The 15,522-nt window shown below is 47.7% G+C and overlaps 1 protein-coding gene across 1 annotated transcript; it reads right to left on the reverse strand.

The window, feature by feature from the left end:
• Nucleotides 1–1,507: 1,507 nt before the first annotated feature.
• LOC140660833 (1-acyl-sn-glycerol-3-phosphate acyltransferase alpha-like) lies at nucleotides 1,508–14,810 on the reverse strand. The gene is made up of 6 exons (XM_072882095.1): nucleotides 14,617–14,810; nucleotides 13,108–13,241; nucleotides 12,477–12,652; nucleotides 12,103–12,198; nucleotides 11,522–11,594; nucleotides 1,508–2,087 (listed from the first exon to the last, which is right to left on the reverse strand). Exons 1-6 carry the CDS (start codon nucleotides 14,799–14,801, stop codon nucleotides 1,942–1,944), a joined length of 810 nt encoding a protein of 269 aa, XP_072738196.1. The 5' UTR covers nucleotides 14,802–14,810; the 3' UTR covers nucleotides 1,508–1,941.
• Between the last annotated feature and the right edge of the window lie 712 nt (nucleotides 14,811–15,522).

The raw sequence follows: 15,522 nt of genomic DNA on the forward strand, positions 1-15,522 counted from the left end.
AATGTAAGTCTTCAGATGGAAGGGTAATGACATTTTATTGTCTGTTGCCCTAAAAACATGTTCGGAGGTGTGCAAGACTTGGTTAGGTGCTGGATGCTTTATGACTCTCTAAAGGCACAATCAAGACAATTTTTTTACTTCCAGTCCTGAATGGGTGTCAAATCTGGAGGCTGGTGTGCTTGCATTTCAAAATCAAATTCCTTGTCCTTTGTACCTGCTCAGAAATCAGCAAATTCATGTAATCTTTATCAAAACTTTCCTTATCTCCTCCTTGTTTTGCACAAGAGCATAAACTGTTTAGGCTGTTTCTAACTAGCAGTGAGATTTCAGTCTTTGAAGGCAGTGGAGAATGGCAGCTGCATCTTGAAGCCTAGAGACACCTTTTATTTAAATCCTATAGTGAACGTGTGTATTTGGGTGTGCTGGACAGCAATAAAATACATTGTATGCACTCATCTACATTTGGCATCAATTCTGCTATGTCAAAAGTCTCCAAAACTTTCTTTGGCTATAGTTCATAGCTAAACATATCAGCATAAAAAAGCAAACCATAAGCTGGTGGGTATGTAAACCACGAGCATTAGGGCTAAAAATTAATCATCTGGCTGGGATGATCACTCCCAAGACTGTATTAAGTCAATAAATACCAAACATCTAAAAATCATATTAAGTTTCCATCTCTCCTTGGCACAACTGGGAGGGAAGGAGGGGACTGGGAACAAGAAGGTGGCAGCCTAAGGTGGAGTCATGAGTGAAGCTTCTGAGTGGAGTAGGTGCCTCTCTGATGAGGACTAAGGAAGTAGATGCTTGGTAAAATCCCATGGCTACAGCATCTGCATGTGTGCTTTGCCATGGCAGGGGGTGCTGGCGAGTCATGCCCATCTCAGCCCAGTGCCCCATGCTGCCCGCCCATGGCCTGGGGGGCCCGCAGGAGAACCACGGGGCTGCCAGGACCCCAGGTGAGCGATGGAGCATGGGGACTGTGCTGATCCATGAGCCCCCAGCATGTGGGGAAACAGGGAAAGACTGTGGTGACCCTGGGCAGAGGAAGGCAAGATGCCATCCTCTGACACAAAGGCAAGATGCCATCCTCTGACACACAGAAGATGGCAAAACCAGGCAATATTCAGAAATCAGGAGCTGCAGCTCCCAGCGTGTATTTGGACTGAAAAATACATAGGTTGTGTTAAAAATCATGAGATTATCAGGGCATGTCAAGGATGTTAAGCAACACATTTCTGCTGTTTGCCTCTGGTTTCGGAGTCCCCTAGCATGTTCCCCTCACACTTTCAAGATCTGCCCAACCACTGAAAGCAAAATCTTGCTTTGCTTAAAAGGAAGGCTAAGAAAAATGAAGAAACCACCAACCCCTGCTGACACGTGTAAGGTCTTTAATTCCCCTCTCCCAAAGCTGCCTTGGCTTTCCCCTCTCATGGCAGAGGTACCTCCCAAGTGCAGGTACCTCACGGAAAGAGGCAGGAGACAGTGCCTTCTCCTGAGTGTGCTTCCAGGGGAACGTGGCAGCCCTCAAACCCCAGGACAGCCACTTCCTCAAGCAGGATGGCTATAGGCTCAGGGATAAATGCCTCCACCTTGTTTGTTTGGAATAGGAAAAGTTGATTATAAGATGCTCGCAGGAAGGGTCCGGCTCTGCTTGGGGTCCAGCTGGGGAGAAGTTCTCACGGTTACAGTTACAAAGAAACGTCCAGCTACCCACTGTGTGTCTATCCACGCAGGCGGTGCAGTCCTCTGGAAGGAACATGGCAACCATTTCACCACCTCCACTTACAAGCTTTTCTTCCTCTGTGGATGTTTTGCCTGTCTCTGGTGTGTCAAGGTTGCAGTCCACAGCTGTCTCCGCTTCCAGATCTTCTTGTGGTTGCCATGCCCTCTTCCTCAGGGAGAAGTCACACACACAGCTGGAGCTGGAAGATAGGCTTGCTAATGGGAAGCTGCGTTCGTCATTCCTCCTATCACCTGATAGGCGGTGAGCATGGAGTCACGGACCTGCTTGGTGAGCTTGGGAACATCGTCTGGGCCCAGGCCGAGGGTCTCCACTTCTGGCAGGATCTGGATGATGCTTTTCCCTGGAAGAGTGAGACAGGAAAGTCAGAGAGGGGGGAAGGAAATATGTGGGTGGTGTAGAAAAGCAAGACAAGATATAGCAGAGGGATCAGTACAAATGAAAGAACAAGACAGAAATGAAGGGAAATGCCCTCTTTCACACACCAACAGCTGTGCAGCAACCCAGCCATGTCCCAGATGCACACAGCAAAAACTCAAACCAGACTTCTCCTATCCACAAAGATCACAAAAATCATAAGTACAGAAACAGGTGAATCTCTCCCCAAATACATTCAATGCAATGATTCATATCAAATAAGTTTTCACAGTGGAAAGACCTCAAGGTCTGTCTGGATCATGGCCAAGAGAATGAGAAGTCTGTAATACAATACATCCAAACTGGCTGTGCTCTTATCTATGTATACCAAATTCAGCAGAGTCACTCCTTCCAGAAACACGCTTTGGGATGAGAGAATTGCACCCAAGACTCCCTTTTTGGCCAAGGTGTTGTTGTGGTTTAGCCTCAGCCGGCAGCTAAGCACCACGCAGCCGCTCGCTCACTTCCCCCCCCGGTGGGATGGGGGAGAGAATCGGAAGAGCAAAAGTAAGAAATCTCGTGGGTTGAGATAAGAACAGTTTAATAATTGGAACAAAATAATAATAATAATAATAATAATAATAATAATAATAATAATGATTTATAATGAGAAGGAAAACGAGAGAGAGAGAGAGAGAGAGTAACAAAACTCAAGGGAGGGAAAAAAAGAAAAAAAAATAAAATTATACAACCGCTCACCACCCGCCAACCGACGCCCAGCCAGTCCCTGAGCAGCGATTGCTACCCCCCGGCCAACTCCCCCAGTTTATATACTGGGCATGACATCATATGGTATGGAATAGCCCTTTGGTCAGTTCGGATCAACTATCCTGGCTGTGCCCCCTCCCATTTCTTGGGCACCTGGCAGAGCATGGGCAGCTGAAGAAAAAAAAAAAAGTCCTTGACCAATGTAAATACCGCTTAGCGACAGCCAAAACATCAGCGTGTTATCAATATTATTCTCATACTAAAATCCAAAGCACTGCACTATACCAGCTACTAGGAAGAAAATTAACTCTATCCCAGCCGAAACCAGGACAGTATCCACCCCTTATTCTATACCATTTACGTCATGCCCAGGTTCTACCCTTTCTAATACAATTAATCACCACCACTTTTCCTGTCTCTTGATATATATATATATATATGTACACACAGTTATCATTCCCTTGGTCTATGAGCCATCCTTCTAAAATGTTTATTAAGTTTATTTAGTCCATGACTTTGGGCTCCATCTGTCATAATAGTCCTTCATGGCAGAAGAGATGGTGTATGGTGCTGGATTGTTGCATGCTGAAGCCAGTTCTGGTTCCATCACCACTGCACTTTGCTTGCTTTCATCGAAGTTCATTCTTCACTAATCTGGGTGATCCTTATTGAAATACCATTGATATGGTGTATAGTAACCATAAAAGTGATGACACACAGTATTATATAGCAGTTAACATCATACCATTTAGTTCATTGGCTATTCTCACCCAAAATCAAATCCCCTTGAGGTACACATCGGACTTCCCCATCCTTTCGCATTACCCACCAAGTGCACCCAGGTCCTTGAGCAAAAGCAATCCCACGAATGGGCTTGCCTTTGCCTGAGGCAGGAGTAACCCAGACCGTCTTCCCCAGCATGTTTTTTATGTGTACTACAGGGACCTTATCCCCTTCTACAGTGCGTAAAAGTTTTGATTGGGCAGGGCCAGCTCGATTGACAGATCCTCTAGTGTTGACTAACCAGGTGGCCTTTGCTAAATGTGTATCCCAATGTTTGAACGTCCCACCACCCATTGCTCGCAGTGTAGTCTTTAACAGTCCATTGTATCGCTCAATTTTCCCAGAGGCTGGTGCATGACAGGGGATGTGATATACCCACTCAATGCCATGCTCTTTGGCCCACGTGTCTATGAGACTGTTTCGAAAATGTGTTCCGTTGTCTGACTCAATTCTTTCTGGGGTGCCATGTCGCCACAGGACTTGCTTTTCAAGGCCCAGGATAGTGTTCCGGGCGGTGGCATGGGGCACAGGATATGTTTCCAGCCATCCGGTGGTTGCTTCCACCATTGTAAGCACATAGCGCTTGCCTTGGCAGGTTTGTGGGAGCGTGATATAATCGATCTGCCAGGCCTCCCCATATTTATATTTCAGCCATCGCCCTCCGTACCACAGAGGCTTTAACCACTTGGCTTGTTTAATTGCAGCGCATGTTTCACATTCATGGATAACCTGTGCAATAGTGTCCATGGTTAAGTCCACCCCTCGATCACGAGCCCATCTCTATGTTGCAGCTCTTCCTTGATGGCCTGAGGTGTCATGGGCCCACTGGGCTATAAATAATTCACCCTTATGTTGCCAGTCCAGATCCACCTGAGACACTTCAATCTTAGCAGCCTGATCCACCTGCTGGTTGTTTTGATGTTCCTCAGTGGCCCGACTCTTGGGTACGTGAGCATCTACGTGACGTACTTTTACAATCAGGTTCTCTACCCGGGCAGCAATATCTTGCCACAATGCTGCAGCCCAGATGGGTTTGCCTCTGCGCTGCCAATTGTTCTGCTTCCATTGCTGTAACCACCCCCACAGGGCATTTGCCACCATCCATGAGTCAGTATAGAGATAGAGCACTGGCCACTTTTCTCGTTCAGCAATGTCTAAAGCCAGCTGAATGGCTTTTACTTCTGCAAATTGGCTCGATTCACCTTCTCCTTCAGCAGTTTCTACCACTTGTCGTATAGGACTCCATACAGCAGCTATCCATCTCCGATGTTTTCCTACAATACAACAGGACCCATCAGTGAACAGTGCATACTGCTTCTCATTTTCTGGTAGTTTATTGTACAGTGGGGCCTCCTCAGCATGCGTCACCTCCTCCTCTGGCGATATTCCGAAATCTTTGCCTTCTGGCCAGTCCATAATTACTTCCAAGATTCCTGGGCGATTGGGGTTTCCTATCCGAGCCCATGTTGTGTGATCAGTCCAACCCACTTACTCCACGTAGCATCAGCTGCATGATGTGCAGAGGGGACCCTCCCTTTGAACATCCAGCCCAGCACCGGCAGTCGGGGTGCCAAGAGGAGTTGTGCTTCAGTGCCAACCACTTCCAAAGCAGCTTGAACCCCTTCATATGCTGCCAATATCTCTTTTTCAGTTGGAGTATAGCGGGCCTCAGATCCTCTGTATCCCCGACTCCAAAACCCTGAGGGTCGACCTTGAGTCTCCCCTGGTGCTTTCTGCCAGAGGCTCCAGGTAGGGCCATTCTCTCCAGCTGCGGTGTAGAGCACATTTTTTACATCTTGCCCTGCCTGGATTGGCCCAAGGGCTACTGCATGAACTATCTCCTGTTTAATTTGTTCAAAGGCTTGTCGTTGCCCAGGGCCCCATTTGAAATCATTCTTCTTCCGGGTCACTTGGTAGAGAGGGCTTATGATCAGACTGTCATTTGGAATATGCATTCTCCAAAAACCCACAATGCCTAAGAAAGCTTGTGTTTCCTTTTTGCTAGTTGGTGGACACATGGCTGTTATTTTGTTAATCACATCCATTGGGATCTGACGACGTCCATCTTGCCATTTTATTCCTAAAAACTGGATCTCCTGTGCAGGTCCCTTGACCTTACTTTGTTTTATGGCAAAGCCGGCTTTCAGGAGGATCTGGACTATTTTCTTCCCTTTCTCAAAAACTTCCTCTGCTGTATTGCCCCACACGATAATGTCATCAATGTATTGCAGATGTTCTGGAGCTTCGCCCTGTTCCAGTGCAGTCTGAATCAGTCCATGGCAAATGGTAGGGCTGTGTTTCCACCCCTGGGGCAGTCGATTCCAAGTTTACTGAACGCCCCTCCAAGTGAAAGCAAACTGTGGCCTGCACTCTGCTGCCAAAGGGATCGAGAAAAACGCATTAGCAATGCCAATTGTAGCATACCATTTGGCTGCTTTTGACTCCAGTTTGTATTGCAGTTCCAGCATGTCCGGCACGGCAGCACTCAGCGGCGGCGTGACTTCATTCAGGTCACGATAGTCTACTGTCAGTCTCCACTCTCCATTAGACTTTTGCACTGGCCATATGGGACTGTTAAAAGGTGAGCGAGTCTTACTGATCACTCCTTGGCTCTCCAGTCGATGAATCAGTTTATGGACGGGAATCAGGGAGTCTTGGTTGGTGCGATATTGCCTCCGGTGCACCGTTGTGGTAGCGACTGGCACCTGTTGTTCTTTGACCCTCAGCAACCCCACAACAGAAGGGTCCTCTGAGAGACCGGGCAAGGTAGACAGCTGTTTAATTTCCTCCGTCTCCAAGGCAGCTATACCAAAAGCCCACCGGTACCCTTTTGGGTCCTTGAAATACCCTCTCCTGAGGTAGTCTATGCCAAGGATGCACAGAGCCTCAGGGCCAGTCACAATGGGGTGCTTTTGCCACTCATTCCCAGTTAGGCTCACTTCAGCCTCCAATACAGTCAGCTGTTGGGATCCCCCTGTCACTCCACAAATACAGATGGGTTCTACCCCTATATAGCTTGATGGCATTAGGGTACACTGTGCACCGGTGTCTACAAGAGCTTTATACTCCTGTGGGTCTGATGTGCCAGGCCATCGAATCCATACAGTCCAGTAAACCCGGTTGTCCCTTTCCTCCACCTGGCTGGAGGCAGGGCCCCCCTAATCCTGGTCACAATATTCATTACCCATTTCTTGTATATACAAGTCAGGAGTTTCTTCATTAAAATCAGAAGTAAGATCAGCCCTTTTACTCTGTCTGGGGAACTGTCCACTGGAAACCGGAGCAGCAATTTTCCTGGAAGAACCCCCTTTGGTGATTGTTTTTCCTTGCAACTCACGTACCGTGCCTCTAGGGTTGAGGTAGGTTTTCCATCCCACTTCCTCATGTCCTCTCCGTGGTCACGCAAGTAAAACCATAGGGTGCCCCGTGGTGTGTACCCTCTATATCCTCTCCCTTGAGCAGAGGAACGCTGACTCCTAATAGCTGAGACACTGGTCCATATAGGTGGGGAGTAGGACATATCTTCTTCAAGTCGCTGGACCTTCCGGGACAGTTTCTCCACAGCTGCGACAAGGGAGGAATAGATACTTTCTTCATATTCCTGGAGGTTACTAGCAGCTTCATTCACTGTTGGACCATCTCCGTCTCTCCAGGTCAGTATTGCCAATGAGTTGGCACACGACGGTGGTGCGTTCCGTACCAACTTCCGCCACATAGGTCTTGTGCACTGGACCTCGTCTGGATCTGTGGGTGACCGCACATCGTCCAGATCACCATAAATCACTTCCAGCACAGCTAATTCCCTCAGGTACTGGATACCTCTCTCTATGGTGGTCCATTTCCCAGGGCAGTATACAACATCTTCCTTGAAGGGATATCTTTCTTTTATAGCTGACAGGAGTTGCCTCCAGAGGCTGCGGGCTGGTTCCCCTTTTCCAATCGCTTTGTCAATGCCCCCTTCCCTAGAAATAGATCCCAGCTGCTTGGCTTCCTTACCCTCTAGTTCCAGGCTACTGGCCTCACTATCCCAGCATCGGAGCAGTCAGGTGACAATGTGCTCCCCTGGACAACGGCTGAAATCTTTTCGCATATCTCGCAGCTCACTCAGGGATAGGGATCGGGTGGTTTTTGTCTCATTTACGAGTTCTTCCTCTTCCTCTCCCTGTGATGGTCCTGCTCTTTCATCTTCCCTTTCTAAACGAGCTGACTTTCACTTCCAGGATTTATTTTTATGTATAGGGGCAACTGATACTGACACAGGTTGGTTCTCTGTCTGAACCGCAGTGCTTGTAACAGAGTTGTCCGGAGCAGCTGCAGCTGCAGTGCCTGTCGCAGGGGGGGCTGGAGCAGCCGCAGTGCCTGTCGCAGGGGTAATCGGAACAGCCGCAGTACCTGTTGCTTTGTCACCAGATCCTTGAGGGTTCTGAATAGTGTTGAACAGTGCTCGGTAGGCATGGGCCAGACCCCAGCACATTGCAGTGATTTGTGTCTCCCTAGAATTGGCAGGGTGACAGCATACTTTTTCCAAATAGTCTACTAATTTTTCAGGATTCTGCACTTGTTCAGGGGTGAAGTTCCAAAACACTGGAGGTGCCCACCATCCTAGGCATTTGCCCATGCTATCCCACACACCCTGCCACTCATAACTATCCAGCCTTGGGGCAGATCTCTGAATGATATTCTTAAATTGCTTACTAACCTTGAACAAGATCGAAACAATATTCCCAAGCAATACCAATAGAAGTATCTTAACTACCCAAGGTTGTTCAAAATACTGAAAAGTTATTGTAATGAAGGAGGAAGCATTGTAGAAGAAAGTAGTGAAGGTACAATTCTGCATTTCCTCCATAAAAAACCTCTCAGATGAAGATGTATAATTGCGAATTGTCTCCATAAGATGATACCTGACATACAATAACGGTTTCAGTACAGCACTTAGATACCAAAATAAACCCAAGGTCACTGTTTTAATAACAAATCTCACAGGCAAAACATCACCAATTAAAGCAGAGCACAGCAAACTGCAAAAACCAACACCAATCTTTAACATGTGCAGCAAAAAAATGAGCACGGTGCAGATCAGGTAAACCAATGCTAGGAACAGATGGATCAATATCACGTCCCACAACTACTAACAGATCTGAATTCCTTAAATAGCTCTGGTTAATCTGTTATTATCTCAAACCCTTCGTGCCCCACGTTGGGTGCCAAAAAAGGACTGTCGTGGTTTAGCCCCAGCTGGCAACTAAGCACCACGCAGCCGCTCGCTCACTCCCCCCCGGTGGGATGGGGGAGAGAATAGGAAGAGCAAAAGTAAGAAAACTCATGGGTTGAGATAAGAACAGTTTAATAATTGGAACAAAATAATAATAATAATAATAATAATAATAATAATAATAATAATAATAATAATGATTTATAATGAGAAGGAAAATGAGAGAGAGAGAGAGAGAGAGAGTAACAAAACTCAAGGGAGGGAAAAAAAGAAAAAAAAATAAAATTATACAACCGCTCACCACCCGCTGACCGACGCCCAGCCAGTCCCTGAGCAGCGATTGCTACCCCCCGGCCAACTCCCCCAGTTTATATACTGGGCATGACATCATATGGTATGGAATAGCCCTTTGGTCAGTTCGGATCAACTATCCTGGCTGTGCCCCCTCCCATTTCTTGGGCACCTGGCAGAGCATGGGCAGCTGAAGAAAAAAAAAAGTCCTTGACCAACATAAATACCGCTTAGCGACAGCCAAAACATCAGCGTGTTATCAATATTATTCTCATACTAAAATCCAAAGCACCGCACTATACCAGCTACTAGGAAGAAAATTAACTCTATCCCAGCCGAAACCAGGACAGGTGTGCCGTACTCCTCTTGGGAAGCACCTGAGCAATGGACTGGTGCAAACAGGAACAATATACTGGGGAGCTGCCACCATGCTCTTCTGCTCTTGCACCCAGTGGCCCTTGTTCTGGCCAGCAGAGACAAGACGCTGCCTGCACAGACACCCACCTGAGGATCCATGGAGTGTCTGTGTTATTTTTTAACTTTCTTGCATGCTTTTACATGTGTGCTAGGAAATGAGATCCAGAAATATTGGTAGCAGAGCCATGCAAGGAAGGCAGAACAGAAGTGTACAGAAGAGCTTCGCAAAAGAAGAGGGCATGCTCCCTGCCTGCACATCTTACATCCAAAGCTAGGCCTGGTATCTCAGGAGTCTACTATGCTTCACTTGGTCCTACAGAAAAAGCTGAGTGGTGACAGGGCTGTGCTGAAAAGGTAGGTCTGTTGGGGTATAACTGAATTCCAGCAAGCACCAAACTTCCTCCATGCATGACAGTGTGCACACACTGGACACAGAGCTGGGCTTTCCAGAAGCTCATCAGCATGCCCAGAGCCACTGTGGACATGGCGAGCTGTCCTGACCTGAGGATCAGCCTGCTCAACATGCAGAAATCTTGGCCACTTGTAGCACATTCTTCAGAATCAGCCCTGGCAAAAAATTGCAGATGGGAAAAGTGGGGAGGTACAGGAAAAGCTAACTGTGGTTCTTTCTCCAGCAGTGACATTCCTACCTGTTTAACAGCAATTTGGAAAAGGGCTTAGAGGTTGGCTAACCATGAACTCCCAGGGTGAGATTATTACAAAGGCAAATGTACATGCAACTGCAAATAGTCTTTCCTGAAAAGCTCAGGGAGGTTGTGGAATCTCCTTCTGTGGAGTTACTCCAAACTTGGCTGGACAAGACACAGAGCAAAGGCATCTGTCTTTGGAGTTGGTCCTGCTTAAAGCAAAAGGTTCAGCTGCTCCAGAGATGCCTTCCCACGGCATTATTCTCTGATTTCCCAGAATCCCTCTGATTCTCTGGTTGCCCATCTGAGCAGGGAAAAGATGGGGAGGAAGCGAGCTAGCAGAGCAAGGCTGACATCCCTGCTCATGCTCCTATCAACCCTCACATGGGGGAATGCTTCCAGTACCAAAGGCTTTGGTGTGTGGCCAACAGAGACAGGATAGACCCAGCAGGTGAAAGATGAGTAGAAACAGACAATGTAGTGTTTAACATTTGCACTGACTCTCTTCCCGGTGTCTGCCTGCAAGGAATGACTACACCCAGATAGAAACAGTGGGAATAATGAGAATTTCAGATGCAAATCCTCCCCTTAGGAAAGAGCAGGGCTGGCCTGGGGGAGCATGGGAAGTGGCAGAATCTCATTTTGGGGTGGGCATCAGGGAAGAAAGTGGAGGAACAGGGTGGGTTACTTTTCTCTGTTGGAATTTGAAAGATTTTTTCCGCATTTTCCTTCTGAAGCCAATGACTTAGGTATTTTTTTCCCCATAAAATGTTATCAGTGACCAGCAGAAATTTTTGTCACCATAAATGGATGGAACATGGAAAGAACAGGGTAACTGGGAGGAGGCACTCTCTCAGCATGACTTTTGCTGAGAGCTCCATGTTTGCTTTTGGTCCCCAACTCTCCATGCACCTGCAGATCCAAGGACAGTGTGGTGCGGCCAGGGGCAGGACCTGCCCCAGGACGCTGCTGCTTCTCCAGGTTCCCTCATATGGGTATTGGACAAGCTGTGACAATGGTCTAGACCGTGCTTTTGCCAAGAAAGGTTGGACCAGATGATCCTTGAGGTCCCTTCCAACCTGGTATTCTATGATTCTATGATTCTGTGATTGAAATCCAAGGGGAGAGGCAAAAGTGATGCCTGAAATCCCCCATTCCCTCCCGAGAAGACAGAAACTGCGTTGTCCGGCTGCTGTCTCCACATTGCACATGGTCCTCTGCCCACCCACCTCATGGCTCCCTCCAAGGACTGAGCTTGCATCAACACCCAGCCCGCTCTCTGCACCAAGTCATCCTCACCTGGTGTAAATCTCTTCTCCTTCGGGTTGTAGAAGTCACGGTAGGAAGAGATCACTACAGGAATAATGGGGACCTGGAGGGGAGGCAATCTACAGTGAATCTACAAATTTTCCCATCCCTCCCCCAAAACAGAACTGGTGTTCTTAGGTGAATCCTGCACCTTGCTGATAATTATCCCGGTCAGCTTCATAGTAGGCACGCAGAGGGATATTTAGATCATTTAAGTGTATCACCCAATGTTCTCGCTGTTGGTTTTTGCACTTTCATCTCTGTATTTAGGACAACAATGCATGGATTGCCAAATTAGTATGTACAGAAGCCTGTTCAGCAGAAACTCCCCCTGGGCAGGTCCAGGGCTCTTTGTCAAGGTCCCCCCACTTTTTTCCCAAGCTGAGTCATGCAGGTTTTTCACCTCTCCCAGAAACAGCCCCCTCCTGTGCTATCTGCAAGCTCCTGCCGGGTTCTTGGATGTGTGCGTGATCCAAAGGGAAGCCAGGGACCAGAAGCCACATAGCCCTGGTTGCTGGTGGACCATGGTAGGCAAATCACACCCCAAGGGTCAGGAGGAAAGTGGCTCTCACCTGGGCTTTCACAGCCAGCTGGAAAGCCCCATGTTTGAAGGGCAACATGGAGCCACCATGATTGCGAGTTCCTTCAGGGAAGATCAAGACGCAGAACTGCAGGAGAGAGAAGACATTGAGATAGAGGGACCTCCAGTTACTATTCTAAACCACTGCGCAGGTGTACTCCCCTGGGACTGATCTGTCTGCTCCTGACTATGCAGAGACATCCGCTTCCTCCACTTCAAGCACTTTATGGACACACAACACACTGAACCCACCAGAGATGGTCTTACTCTGTTCTGCCCAGTGCCCAGCCCAGGGACAAAGATCCCTTTCCAGCCACAGGTTCATGTTTTCCAGCGGCTCCTCACCAAAGAGTCCTCCCCACTCACATTTTCTTTGTGCAGGGATTGTGCCACCTCTGTCAAGGTAGTGATAGACTCTTCACTTTTCTTGCGGTCAATGAAAATGAGTCCTGAAAGCCAGCATGCTAGGCCAAAAGTGCCCATGTATAGGATCTCCTTCTTTGCAATGGGCACACAGCGACTTGGTAATATCTCTGTCATCACTGGAAGGGGACAACAAGGACAGAATAAGTTGTCACCTGCACTGAGGTTTCCTCCAGATTCTGGGCTACAGCCCTCTGCTCTGGGAGATGCCACACCTGCAGCGCTTATCCAGCTTCATAGGATCAGACACATGTTGGGAAAGGGATTCTGGGGGTCTCCAGACCAACCACCCGCTTAGAGGAGGACTATTGCTGACACTGAATGAGAGCAGCTATGACATGGCTGTGGTCAACTGACACTCTCATCCCCATTCTCTTGGAAAGGATGAAGTTGATTTAGCTTGAAAATACCTATAGGGCTCTAATAACCTGAAGAACAGCCCTGGCTTGGGGCTAGCAGGTAATGGAGTATGTAGCAGCCACTCCTGTCCCTCTGCCTGTGGTACTTGGGATTTCATACCACCCTCCCCTACAAACAACTGGGGCCAGGTGCAGAAGGCAGGATCAGCACATACCCATAAAGTCAAGGGAGGTCTGGTGATTCAACACAAGGACAAAAGGTTTCTTAGTCCTGAGGTTCTCCTTGCCCTTCACCACTATCTTGAGCCCAAAGATGTATTTGAGTGGCAGGAATGACATGCGCAAAAACCTGGAAAAGGGGAGCAGACGTAAACCAAAGAGATGCTGAAACTGGGTAAAGGAACCAAACAACATTCTTCCAAACCAGCCCATCTCATGGCAACCAGACTGCTCCTGCAGAGTAGCCTGTTTCTCCACACTCCTAGATTTGACCCATGACTTGGAGAAGAGCAACTAGTATGTCTCTTCAGCTGATCACTTCATTAGAGAAGACAAATACACCTAGTAGGTTTTCCTCAAGCTAGGTTAGACCGATGGACCAGCAACTTCAGCTACAGCAATTCTGTGGATCAGCCAAGTATTAGATAATGCCCAAATTCATAGTGCACCTGTTTGTACTCTACTTCCCTGCCCACCTTGCTGAATCATGAATACAGGCTGCCATAAACATGCCATGCACCTAACTCTGCTATTGCCCACTGTGTGGAAAGAGAGATGATTTTGCCTCTGGGTGACATTAGACTGCAATTCTGGTAGCCATATTTTAACAGATACTGGAAAAATAAAGAAAAGAATAAAAGTCAGGCACAAAAGTCAAGAACTGAAGAAAATTTCTTAAAGTCAAAGGCTGATGCTCAATTAAGAGATATGAACTCCCATTGCAGCATACAACAACGGAGTAAATCCTGCCTCTGCAGCACTTCAGGAGGCTACAAGCACTATGCTGCCATATAGCAGAATCAGCTTCTAGCCCCCATGCAACCCACACCCCAAGTTACTAATGCCCACCGCTGCTAAGCACATGCGTACACCCAGCTGCACAGCCTCTAGGTAAGTCCAGCAGCTCGTTGCAGAGGCAGTAACAGATGGAGAGAGGGGATGGGCAGCAAGGGTATGGACTCAGAGACTGCCAGACCTGGGGGCACCGGGCTGTAATTGCAGTGATGGGAACACCAGTGACAATGCAGGCGCCAGCACTGCACCGTGTTAATGTCTGCTCTTGCCTGTTCAGGTGGGCACTGGGTCAGAATAAAGTTGAGAAAGAGAAGAGCACCTGCAGAGGCTTTCTCAGCACAACTTAGAAGGGGAATGACCAGCCTTGTGGAGGAGGGAAATACAGCTCGTAAGACCAGATAGGAGAGGTTTACTAAAAAATGCAAGGTACTTTACCTGTGCATTACATCCAATTTGTTGGCATTACCTAGTTTGTTAAATTTATGTCACCTTTTACGTCCTTTCCTTCCATCATTTGTTATTCTTTCTATCAACTCAAATACTGAAACCCCCGTCCCTTCTCTGAATTACCAGGCCTGGTAACTCTCCACACCAATATACAACAACTAATTCCTCCCCTCTGCAGTGCAACTCCCAGGATGCTCCAAAATGAGCGTGAGTTGACTCTATCCATGCCCAGAGCAGAAAGAAGCCACAGACAAGTTACTTACTTTATGTTTTCCACATTACGTCCACGAGGAATACTGATAATAATAACCAGAATGCTTAGGGTGGAGAGCCACAACTTATAGAAGGTCTTCTTGCAGAAGTATCTGAATGCAGGATTCACCTGGTAAAGGACTAGAAATGCGATGAACAGAGAAGTAAGTGGGTAGTGAAGGAGCAAAAGCTCCATCCTTCCAGCCCAGAGTTAATCAGAGTAGTATTGTACAGAGCAGTAAATGAGTCACGAGCACCCGATGTTGTGCACCAGAGTTTAGATTCCCTTGATCTGCTACATGTGGGTGGTGCAAGGCTGGAATGAGATTCGGGAGCTATGCTTCAGAAAGGCTGTGTTCGCTGCTTGGAGCTAAACTAACCATGGAAAGCCGGTTTAGCAAGGGATCTCCAGCAGCACTGTGTGTAGGAGCTGGCTGGCAAGCAGAGGCAAACACGCAATAGCAAGGCTGCCTATGTGCAGGATGTGTGGGTGGCTCTGGGCTGGTAGAGAAATGACTGCTTGGAGAGACAGCCCCCCTTCAGGGGGGCTCTGTGCATAGGAATCCTGACAACTTTTAAGAAAATCTTTAATGGGAGGGAGCAGGATGTGTCAGACAGCACAGACACCAGGCTGTCTCACTCTCTGTGCAACCATTGAACTTCACCGAGAAGTGAGCTGGCTGCAACATGTCTAGGAAATCAGAAATTAGTATTATGGAGGAGAGAAAGAGAAAACCAGTGATCCTAGCAGCCAGCTCCTGCCCCATACATCTAGGCATTAGAGGGACCAAGCTGAGCAACGGGACATTCCTCAACTAGTGTGGGAAAAGTGGAAAAAGTGCCACATGTCTAGACAAAAAGATAAACAAAGCAACAGCAGCTACCTCTCATGTTTTCATGGCCAGAAGCAGGCACAT

This window comes from Ciconia boyciana, chromosome 17, assembly GCF_034638445.1.
Source record: "Ciconia boyciana chromosome 17, ASM3463844v1, whole genome shotgun sequence".
Lineage (NCBI taxonomy): Eukaryota > Metazoa > Chordata > Aves > Ciconiiformes > Ciconiidae > Ciconia > Ciconia boyciana.